Source organism: Primulina tabacum, chromosome 13, assembly GCF_025594145.1.
Source record: "Primulina tabacum isolate GXHZ01 chromosome 13, ASM2559414v2, whole genome shotgun sequence".
Classification (NCBI taxonomy): Eukaryota; Viridiplantae; Streptophyta; class Magnoliopsida; order Lamiales; family Gesneriaceae; genus Primulina; species Primulina tabacum.
Window position 1 is genome coordinate 28,919,827 of NC_134562.1, and position 12,165 is coordinate 28,931,991.

The 12,165-nt window shown below is 34.6% G+C and overlaps 1 protein-coding gene across 2 annotated transcripts; it reads left to right on the plus strand.

The window, feature by feature from the left end:
• Positions 1–9,317: 9,317 nt before the first annotated feature.
• On the plus strand, positions 9,318–11,037 carry LOC142523202 (protein KTI12 homolog). Of its 2 annotated transcripts, none has more exons than XM_075626873.1 (2): positions 9,318–9,550; positions 9,984–11,037. In XM_075626873.1, exon 2 carries the CDS (start codon positions 9,984–9,986, stop codon positions 10,890–10,892), a length of 909 nt encoding a protein of 302 aa, XP_075482988.1. In that variant the 5' UTR covers positions 9,318–9,550; the 3' UTR covers positions 10,893–11,037. The 2 variants fall into 2 exon arrangements, with proteins under 2 accessions (XP_075482988.1, XP_075482987.1); XM_075626872.1 differs by having other exon boundaries at positions 9,321–9,587.
• Positions 11,038–12,165: the final 1,128 nt, after the last annotated feature.

The window sequence follows — 12,165 nt, forward strand, 5'->3', positions numbered from 1 at the left end:
GATCTACAAGAGCTTGCAGAATCTTTTGCAAATCTCAAAGTTGTAGATCTAAAGATGAACACAACTGGGGGTGAACAACCTACCATAACCTGGTCATCTTCTCAGGAACCACCAAGAAAAAGTGTGGGATCTCAAAATATAAATATGAGAGAATCCCAACCAGATTTTTATATTGGTGGAGAATCGCACTCAGCAGGAACAAGGTCAAGGAAAAATCAAATTCTTTTGCACCAAACACCCTATAGAAAATCTGTTTTAGAACCTATACATCCTTATGGGGTTATTCTTAACCTAGATGTATTAGATTTCAAAAACAGAGATCTCATAGATGATTGGACATCTGCTATGAGAATCGCAGTAGGAACACTTGATCTCAACAGAGAATAAACTTCTGGAAATGAGTCTCATGGGATCAGTTAAAATTGCTTGGGACATGACTTCGGTGGAAACCAAAGAATAAGTCCTAGCCAGAGAATCTTTTAACGAGATAACCGAAAGAATGTCTACCCTTTTTAAAGCACAATTTATAGGGGTAGACTATTTTAACAATCGAGATACAGAGAAGAAAAAGAAATACACTCAAGCTCTGTATAGTCTTGAATTACATGATATATGTTTAGTAGATGAATATATTATATTATTCACTGAATATAGATGAAATTCAGGAATCGAAGAAGATATAGCAATGCTACTTTTCTTTGCCAAAATTCCAAGTCCCTGGAGAGAAATGCTCATAAGGGAATATGTTCCTGGCAATCCAGATACATTGGCACGAAGAGACTCTTTTCTCAAAGGAAAATTGACAGAATGGTGTCATTTGACAGTATTACAAAAGAATTATAAATGATTAAGGGGTATTAACAAACGTACACCTTTGTGTTATAAAGAAAATGATCTTCCAACAATTATTGGAAGTGAACCACAGAGGCATATGAGGAGAAGTTTTCGGACTCATCCTTATGCTAAAAGTGGGAGAAGTTCTTGGAAACCAAGAACAGTTTGGTCTAGAAAAAAGGCCAGATCTTATAAATCTGGATAAAGAAGTGGACCATTAAGAAGTAGGATATCATCCCAAGCGTCGAGTAAATCTCGAAACACATGACGAACACCTACAAAAAAAACTTTCAGAAGAACTCATACTCGAGCTAATGAGAGTTTTAAAGATTGTAATTGCTGGACATATGGAGCAAGAGGTCATATCTCAACCAACTGTCCAAAAAATGAGAAACGAGGTATTAAACGCTTCGATCCAACTCCGGATATTGAAGAAGCAGTTAATTATCAATATCTCATTCAGGTATATCGATTTGAGGATATTGCCTCAGACGAAAGTATATATGAAGAAGAAGAAGTCATAAGTCAGGGAGAATCTGATGGAAATGAATCGGAATATGACTGAAGACGAGGTGTTTTGACAAGAAACGCATGAAGATTTATCTGGTTTCTTTAGTCAGACAACAATATCTCATAACATGATCCAAAAGATCATGAGAGAAAATATCAGTCTACAGAGATATCAAAGATTCTCTGCAGGACATGTAGAAAAGTTCTTAGGAAGTCTTGGCCTAAGAAATAGAAAGCTTCGTTTAATCTATAAAGTTTCCAGAAGGGAAATGACAATTCTAATGGAACTTACAGGGAATAGAATGGAGATGCAACTAATTCCTTCCGAAGAGATTAAGGAGAAATTACAAAAATTCAATATAGAAGTAGCATGAACCATGTCCTCAATTTATATTGGAGCAATCCAGATTATGAAAGCTACTTTCAAAGAAGGAATAGATTCACCCATTGATATTGCTATATGTGATAAACGAATGGGAAACTTTCAAGATTCAATACTGGGAACAATCTCAGGAAATCTATGTGCAAGAAAAATTGTAGGAGTAATTTATCCAAGAATAGCCTACAACCTGGCAGATCGAGATTTCAGCCGAGCTTTGACATTACATCAAAATTTCAAAGAAAAAAGGCCGATGAAAGAGGGTAATAGACTATATTCTATTACATATCAAATTTCATATGATCTATCTAATACACATCATTCAGAATTGTTTATTATATATGAGTTCATTGAAACACCTGATATATTTGGAAAAGTTGCCCAGAAAATTTATCCAGGAAAGTTGGCCAAAGCAGAAAGAATTTCAGGTCAAAAGAAATATTAATTGTTGTATCCATTTAGTAAGTTATTTTGATTTATATTGTAATTTCATTTACTTAATGAAATACAATGTTTTGTTCTTACTTATTTCTTTAAATATCACTGTATTAAATAGTTTTGCAGCTGGGTTTTGTCATCAAAAAAATGAAAAATTGTTAAGAAATCATTATTACCCAAGAATTTTAGTGTATGACAAAATCAAGACAACACTTCATTGTTTCAGGAAACAGCTATTTTTCGTATATAACAGGGATCAGTTCAACCGTCCAACTCAGCAATAGGAATATATTTCAATCGACCAAAGCACAAGAGGCACAAGAACACTAACCGCTTGAATTTCAGACCGTCTACAAATTCAACCGTTTGGATAAAAAGAAGTGTGGACTTGAATGATCTTTCTCAAAACCGGATCATTAAAGAGAGCTATTTATTGCTCAATTATTGAAAGACATTCGCTGACAAGTTCTAGACATTCAAAGTATTACACCGCCTCAAAAATCAACTTATCTCTACACCAGTCCCAAGAATGATCTGCATTTATTTCAAAATCCCAGAAAAAGGAGATCAAGTATAGAATACAAAGTTCTCATGCTGAAAACATTTCCCATAAAAGGGAATTCCTCAAGAGATGTGATTCAGAACTATGCTGAGGAAAAAGAACATTAAATGCATCGATTTATGAACAATTAATGCATTAAAGATGACAGCGACACATCTGTTCATGGGGCTTAGGTTAACGTTGCTTGTCCTTCCCGACCGTTGGAACAACCGGATATATTAACAGAGAATTAGCAAGAGAGAAACTCTCTCAATTTCAGAGCTGTAAAATTATCATCCGCTTGCATACTTTGAAGATTCAGAGTGCACTCAAAGCTTACTTGATTCATCGCTCAATTAGCACGCATTGAACAGAAAGATACTCGATCATTCAAGGATCATTTTCGTGCTACTTAAAACAGATTATTCATATCAGTAACCTTTTGGTTATTTTGTTAAGTTATGATGTCTGGTGAACTAAGTGTTCTCAAAATCCAGACGTGTAAAGTGATCACTAAGAGTTCCAAAACATGCAGTGTGATAAGTCCTGATTGGAGTGGGCTGTGGCAAAAATTTGTAAAGTCAAAGTCTTTTAGTGGAATCCTTCCTGAAGAGGAAGAAGGGGTGACGTAGGAGTATTCAATCTCCGAACATCCATAAAAACCTTGTGTCGTTTATTTTTCGCAAGCACATACTTTTCCAGCTTCATTTTGTTGTAAAGCTTTTCAACGTTTTTATGCTGTCATTGGAAATTGTGAACCGTTTTTCGCACTTAATAGCGGCTCACATTTCCAACCGTTTGAGAAGAGTTTTCAACCGCCTCAAAAACGGTTGAAATCAAAGTTTTAAAAGAAAAAATTTGAAAGAGTTCATTCACCAAGTCCCCTCCTCTACACTCTTTCCCGATCCCAACAAATCTTTTTATGTTTTGTAAAAGTTCCATAAATGAACCTTATATTAATTATTATTTCAAGACTTAAATGCCTCCTTTTACTAGCTCAAGTTTATTCCAAGTCCTAGATGACATCAAAATAAAATGATTAATAAATGTAATTTATATAATTAACAATTATTTAAAATAAATATATTTATCACATTATATAAATTAAGATTTTAATATAGCTAGTAAATAAAAGTTGCAGGATAATGCGTGGAGATGACAAGTGAAAACCGTAAAAAAGTTGTATTTTTGGGTTCATAATTGTGTAGAGAAGTTTATAAAAATTACGTTTTTAAAAATTTTGAGGTGACAATGATGTTGTATTGTAGGTCTCATACTGAAGGTGAATTTAGAATTTCAGAGTTGTGATTACCCTGAGTCATGTTGTTCTTTCAGATAGACATTGCTCTTGTTAAAACCTGTACAAACTCATGGACACATCGTTGTAAAATAGAATTAAAATTAAAGTTTGAATAAAAATTGTATCATGTGAGAGTCTCTTGTAGTTCTCCATATTCTACACTCTTGAATGATTTTTGGTGTGTCTTTTTTTATCCTATAAATAAGTGTGTCCAACACACATACACAGACATTCAAGATCTCACTAAAGCATTCTCTTGCATTTCATATTGCTTCCTTTTCGTTTGACCTCCATTGAGTTTTGGTGATAAATGTATGGTTTGGGTTCACATGAGTAGTGAATTGATGCTTAATTCGTAATTGGTTCAACCGTTATTTCTTGAGAATCATATGTTTGTATTTATCTTCAAGCTCCTCATGGAGAGGACATATATGTTTTGAGAAAATTGAACTTTGTAAAATTGAACTTTGTTGCAAGTCTCAGTTTGTTTGTTTAATTATTTTCCTCACACAATTTAGTTTTGCTGGATGATATTTCTAGTGTTATTCTATTATACATTGCAACATATTTTCTGTTAGTTTTTTGCTTTTCTATATATTGATGCTGCAGTTTTGACAGGCAAGCTCTCTTTAGAGTGTAAGATTCATCAATTCCAAGAGAAACTTGGTTAATTTTTTTATCGATTTATTTTGTTTTATTTCAATACTAAACCTCTTGTGTTTAAGGCTGATTTTATATTCTAATCAAATTGTAAATTTTGGTTTGCAAATAATCACATTTATTCCCTGCATTTTGTTAATCATATGATTATTGGTTAACAATCTTAAAACATATTTAGTATACTCGTTGTTGGATCAAGAATTTGATACATTTTGGTATTTAACAAATAATATTGTGGCAAAACTAACTTAAGAGAAATTTATACAGTTAAACAAAACTAATATCGCTCTAAAACTTGATAAATAAGTTTAAAGAAATTTTAGTTTACCAAACATCAGAATCAATCTACGACAGAACTCTAAACTGATGTCCACATCAAGCAGTATGAAAAAACTGATCACAACAGTGTACGAGTCAAGACTGATCATAACAGTGAAAATCATTGACATGGACTAAACAACCAACATACATTTTTAATTGAACGAATCTATTTTTTAGAGTATAAACAGAGGAGGAGTCGACTTCAGAAAGAATTAATCATTCCCTGATAAGACTAAGTATTCGAAGTCCTTGATATACCTGAGCGAAACTGAATCGGTTCAGCATAACCTTGAAAGAATTGTATCTTATCATTTAAGGATCACACGACAACGCTGGTTAAAGTGAAAAAGAAAGTGCAACCATCATTCAAATCAGGTGTTGTCCCTAAGCCCAAAAGGAAACTGATCTTATCTCATAGTGATACTGACATCACACCTCCTCCAGTAGTCAAGAAAGTCAGAACCACAAAGACCAAACCGATTTCTTCACCCGGTAAACTGGTATCAGCAATTTTTGAAAAATAAATGCCAATGAAGAGCTTGACTGACTCTCAGATAACTGCTGCTGAACCAATTGAAAAAGACGCATCCAGTCTACCCAAAGAAAAAATAAAATTAGTTGGATTGGTTGCTTCCCTTCAAACAGTTGCTCCACCCACCATTCTACCAGCAGCTAGACAAGATGAGTGGTTATTCGAGATCTTATAGAATGTACAAGATTTGGGTTAACTTTTTCTTACTCATCCAAACAATTTGAAGGGAAAGAGAAAGGGAAAATGGAAGAAGCTGAGCAGTTGCTGCCCCAATCTACCGTTAAAACTGAGATAGATCTCTTAATGGATGAGATCAATGATATGCTGAGAGCAAAACCGAATTCTATGATGAATGATATCAGTTTCGAACAGCCACTCCTACCAGGAAACCGAAGTATAAAGAAACGCTCAAAATATTCACTGGTATTGAGAAAAATGGTGATGAAAGCTATGAAGGCTGTATCAATCTCTCTTGCAATGAAAAGGCGAGACTAAATCTTCAACCTTATGTGCATTAAGAAACTTACCATGATTTGTGAGGAATCGAAAAAGAATTACGATCCTACTTGCCCAACCATCCGTGATGACAAAGCTACTTTCACTCAGTTAGATGCAGATTTGAGCTCTCTTTAAATGCAAGTCAAATTCTGGGAAATGGACCAACAATTATTCATTCCAGTTGACACTAAGAGCAACATTGACACCAAGAGCAGCAAGTACTCCAAGAAATCCTCAGAATTTGCGACGGACCAACCATCCGCAGCACAAGGCTCCCAACCCCTTCATCCAGCTCCATTGACAAAGCTCATATCTCATCTGAAGTCCCAGTTGAACTCTTATCAGTTGTGCTAGTGTTAACTGACACAGTCATGGAAACCCCACTGTTTAATGCTGATCAGATCATTCAAACTGTGACAGACAACATCACACTATCTAAGTCAACTGATGAAGACACAAGAACAATCAAAGAAGCAATCATTATAAAATCAATTCCTCCTACTAGTGTCATGATTTTCGAGACAATTTTTGTGGCTGAATCTCTGCTTCCTCATCTCGCTCCAATATCTCCAGTTGAAAAAGAATCAGCCATTACAGTCGCTCTTTCCACTTGTACAGAGCCATAAACTGAACTTGCTCAATTGGTTGAATCAGTGGATAATGTTGAACCAAGCAAACAGTTGATCTTATTTTCTGCTCCTAAAGAAAACATCCCTACCGAATCACCAGAGATAGAAATAGGAGAATAATTTAAATTGGATGACATCCTTACGAGTATCACTGGTATATCTTCTCTTATCTCTCAAATCAAGACTGGACAGACACTGACTGATACTGACATTTCAAATCTGAAAGACAAAGTGACCAAAGATCTTAAGAATTTATCCAAAGATGTCCATTAGTTGTCCACTCAGCTGTATTCTAAAAGAACTACGCATCCACTTCTCAACTATCCATCTCTCATGATACACTTTCACAGAAGATGGATTTGGTTCACAACAACCTATCATCCAAAATTGATTAAGTTCACACCCAACTTTCCTTCAAAATCGACAAGATGTCAGCCAGATTGGTTCAGTTGTGTATATTCTACGATGTCATGTAGCTACTCCTGGTGTTGACAAAAAGAGGGAAGAAGAAACAAAAAATTTTGCTGACCGGTCTGGATCAGTATTTGAGAACAGGAATTTAGAACAAGATTGAATTTTATATATCGGTTTCAGACAATAAATTTTCACCACCTGCTCCTCAATTTCAGTTGCCTACATTAGATTTTTGCATTATTTTGTCAAACACCAAAAAAGGAAAAATGGTTGGATCAAGAATTTGGTACATTTTGGTGGTTAACAAATAATACTATGACAAAACTAACTTAAGAGAAACTGATACGGCTGGTACAATTAACAAAACTGATATCGCTCTAAAACTAGATAAATAAGTCTAAAGAATTTCAATTTACCAAATATCATAATCAGTCTACGACATAACTCTAAACTGATGTCTACATCAAGAAGTCTGAACAAACTGATCACAATAATGTACAAGTCTAGACTGATCGTAACAATGTACGAACTTTCAGAAAAGCGTTGACATGGACTAAACAGCCAATATACACTTTTTATTGAACGAATCTATTTTTGAGAGTATAAATATATGATGAGTTGACTTTAGAAAAAATTAACCATTCCCTGATAAGACTTAGTATTCAAAGTCATAGATATACCTGAGAAAAACTGAATCAGTTTAGCACAACCTTAAAAGAATTGTATCTGATCTTTTAAGGATTATTTCGTGCTAAGTTAGTATCATTTTGTATTACTTGTGTATAGTAGTTTGTAGACCATCTATTAATCAATTTGAGGTACTAAGAGTTTCAGTTTGGCAGTGTTTAAGACCAAACTGAATCGGGATCTTGCAAACTACTTGTATCATCCAAAGTCTTCTAGTACGAACCTTCCTAAAGAAGAAAGGGTGAAATAGGAGCTTCAGTTCTTAAAACATTCAAAAACATATCTGTCATCTTTACACTTCAGCTTACCCCTTCCCATTCATTATGTGATTTGTTCTAATTTGTCAGCCTAAATTCCTTCTGCACTTATATGTTAACAAACTGATATTGAAACTCGAGAATATTCAATTCAGTTTCCAACTCATCTAAACTAATCGAATAAATTTTCATATTGTGTTTATGTGTTTATTCAACCTCTTTTCTAAACACTTAACCGATCTTACACTCATTACGTGATTTGTTCCAGATATGGATACTGATTCAAATGACACAAATGTACCAAATGTCACTCCCCTAATTATCAAGATCACTAATTTTGTTGCTACTATGCATGTGAGTCATGCTGATAATGCTAAGAAATTCGACGACTCGAATTTCAAAATGTGGCAACATAAGATGTTACTCCATCCGATCACACAGAATCCAACAAGATTCTTTACTGAGGATGCTTCCAAACCAGTTGAGATTGATGAAGATGTACAGACTATTAGTGATATTGATACATGACATTATTCAGATTTCTTGTGTAAAAATTATATAATGAGTGCTATGGTTGATTCGCTATATAATGTGTATAATGAAAAGAAAATGGCTCGAGAATTGTGGGAGCCTCTGGATCGAAAATACAAAACCAAGGATGTCAGGGCCAATAAAGCCACACTCTTTAGCCAAAATTCGTATTTCTTGAATTTGGCGTATAACTTAGCATCTGAAGAGTCGGGTGAAGATGTTCCTTGTGATCTTTTTCACTTGGTTAATATACGAGAATGTCGTCGTCAAATACTACCACAAATTTTTCGAGGAATAGCTTGAATATTCTGTTAATGAGATCCATGAAAGCCGTTGTGGCATTTGTCAATCAAAATGGCATTACCGTAAACTCTTAATGTTCATACTTTATTTTGAAGTCTATCTTTGGAACGTCTTCTGGTTTGACCTTCAGTTGATGATATTATGTCCTCAAATCAAGCTTGGAAAAGACTGTGGCTCATTTGAGTTGATCGAAAAGATCTTCTATCCGTGAAAGATGATATTTGTTCTTGATTGTGATCTTATTGAGTTCTCTGCAATCGATTGACAATCTCATACTTTCATCATTATTCTTTACAAATAAGACTTGAGTTCCCTAAAGAGAGACACTTGGTATGATTTGTTTATTGTCTCACGAGAGTTTTTGTGTTTTTGATAATATACACACACATATATATAAATTTATAGAAAAAACAATTCCATATTAGTATTTAATTTATGTGAACTGTGTACCCCAGCCCAAATTTACTAAAAAAAAGCCAAAAAGTGTTCAAGATTCGGCCCAGTTCATAAAAAGCCCTGATCCTCTTCGTCTTTCTCCACTCCAATTCTCTACAGTTTGACCTAAAATCTTGCTGCGTTACACTACTGGCATAAGTAGCATCATTGACCTCCTCCTGTATGAGATTGCCGGTGCGGGAGAATTTTTCTTCGGGGTAGAAAGAAAGGGGGAAGGAATCCTACAGCTGAAGTTTTGAATCTCGGTTCCGCCCCTTTGCGTGAGTTTTAAGCAGTTAGGATACGTCGCACTTCCAGGTAACGAGCAAGAATCCCGCTAGTCCTTAACATGGAGTTGTTGGAAGTCTGCTAGTTTGTTTTGGAGTAGAGACTTGATTCTTGGAGATTGGAAAATTGATAAATGGGATCGGTTGAAATCAATCTGATTTCGAGTTCTGGTTTTGAGGCTTTGTGCGTTTTTGCGTTTTTCTAACTTAAATTGTAACTTGATACATAAGAAAGTTAGGGATGCATAGCTGATAGCGCAGTGACGAAAGCGTGTAAGAAAGCCGAAGGTTTATCATTTTTCTATGAATTATACAGTGCTTAGGGAAATGGCATTGATGGAGATGAATAAGATATTATTGTGGACTTGTACATATTTCTTTATGTGAAGTTGTTTAGTATAAAACGCTAAGTTTCTATTTTTCGCAGATGGCGTTGGTTGTTATCTGTGGCCAACCGTGTAGTGGAAAATCAACCGCGGCATCCTGCCTGGTCGAAGCCCTTCAAGAATCAGAATCCAAGCCATCAGTCAAAATCGTTGATGAATCTTCTCTTCATCTTGATCGTAACCAAAGTTATGTTGACATGGTGGCAGAAAAGAATTTGAGAGGAGTGCTTAGATCACAAGTCGATAGGTCATTATCTCGAGATAGTATAATCATAGTGGATTCTTTAAACAGCATAAAGGGTTACAGATATGAGCTTTGGTGTCTGGCTCGTGCAGCAGGAACTAGATATTGTGTTCTCCATTGTTATGTTGAAGAGAGCACTTGTCGAAAATGGAATCAAGAGCGCAGCGAGAAATCAGACTCTTCTTATGATGACAAAATTTTCGAAGATCTGGTGAGAAGATTCGAGAGGCCAGACAGCAGAAACCGTTGGGATTCTCCATTGTTCGAGTTATGGCCTTCCAGAGATGGCATCGAAAAATCCTCATCTGCTATAGTAGATGCTGTTACATATCTAACAAAAAAGGTGGACTCGAAAACTAGGGACGTGAAAGTACTGCAGCCTACTATTGCGACGCAAGGTGCACGGTTAACAGAGGCAAATTCTCTTTATGAGCTTGATAGAGCAACACAAGAGATAACAAATATGATTGTGGATGCTCAATCTCGGGCCATAGGAGGTCCCTTGAACGGTGTGTCTCTTGGACCAGGCTTACCGAACCTTAACATTTCACGACCTGTTAGCTTGCCAGAGCTGCGTAGGCTCAGACGAACATTCATAAAATTAACGGGGCAGTCGAGTTTAAGCGGTCCTCCTCCACCTTCCGATGCAGACAGTGCAAAGAGGTTGTTTGTAGATTACTTGAATAGAGAATTTGGAACCAGTTAAACAAAGATATCCATGATTAATTGGATTACAACATTGAGAAGGGCCATATATATTATGATGTCATATATTATGATGTATTTTAGACATATTTCACATATTGTTTTTGGATTTCCGAGTTTTTTTTAGAATAAAAGTTTAATCACTACGATTATAATCCAAAGTCATGATTTACAAGAGTTGATAACCAAATAGATAGATTACAATTGATCCATTTGAAACCAGATTCAGATTTCCGAGTTTGTTTATTAACTCAGAAGCTGGTGGTTGTGATGGTTATTAAATTTATCAGAATTTTGTGGGATAGAATAAAATAAAATCATGTTCTCTTCTTACCATATAATTCTTTTGTATTAATTGAAGAAATCACATAACTTGAAAAACCTTAGGTTTAAATCAAGATGGAAATTCTTGAAACATTATGATGTTAGTGAGGAAAAAGTCAGTGAATATCATGCAAACAACATGATCTTGTATGTGTGTGTATATATATATATATATATAAACGATCAATTGGAAGTTGGTCAACATTTAATTATTTTAGTACATTACACAAGAAGAAAAATTATATTTGCAGGCCATATATATAACATTTTTTTCATTATGAGACGTATAAGATATAATGCATTATTAATACAGTGTAATTGTATAAGACTAAATTTGGCATATCACCCCGGCAGGCCTAAATGATAGTCGATAACCAGATTCCGACGAGCTCCGATGACCTTTTAGGTGATCTCCAATATTTTTCGACAAGCTTAAGTGAACTTTCGACGCATTTCTGATTATTATTTTTAATTGTAATGATTTTATTGTCCTAAAAGACATTAATTCCTAATTTATCAGATACTGATTTCAAAAAATAAAATATATTGCAATAATTCAACCTGGAATATATTTATCTAATTTTTTTTAGTCAATTTAAAACCCACTTAAATTTTAGGTTAAGTTCGACTGCACAAACCCATTTAATTTCCAACAATATATTGAACAAATGTGAAATCATGGCATCTGATAGATTTTTGAATTGAGTTTGTTCTTACTCTTATAACAAATTATTAACAGTCTGATTTCGTTGCAATATGGTGCAACAATACTCTAAAATATAAGCAAGTAAGAATAAGTTAATTTTGCAGATTATTGCTTTAGTTCGGACTCAAAACATATCGAAGAGTAACGACTGCGAATCTCACATAAATTAATGAATAAATTTTAAATCTTATGCTTATATGTTTTTATATAAAGAAAATGAAATTCGAAAATATATGTTTGGGTA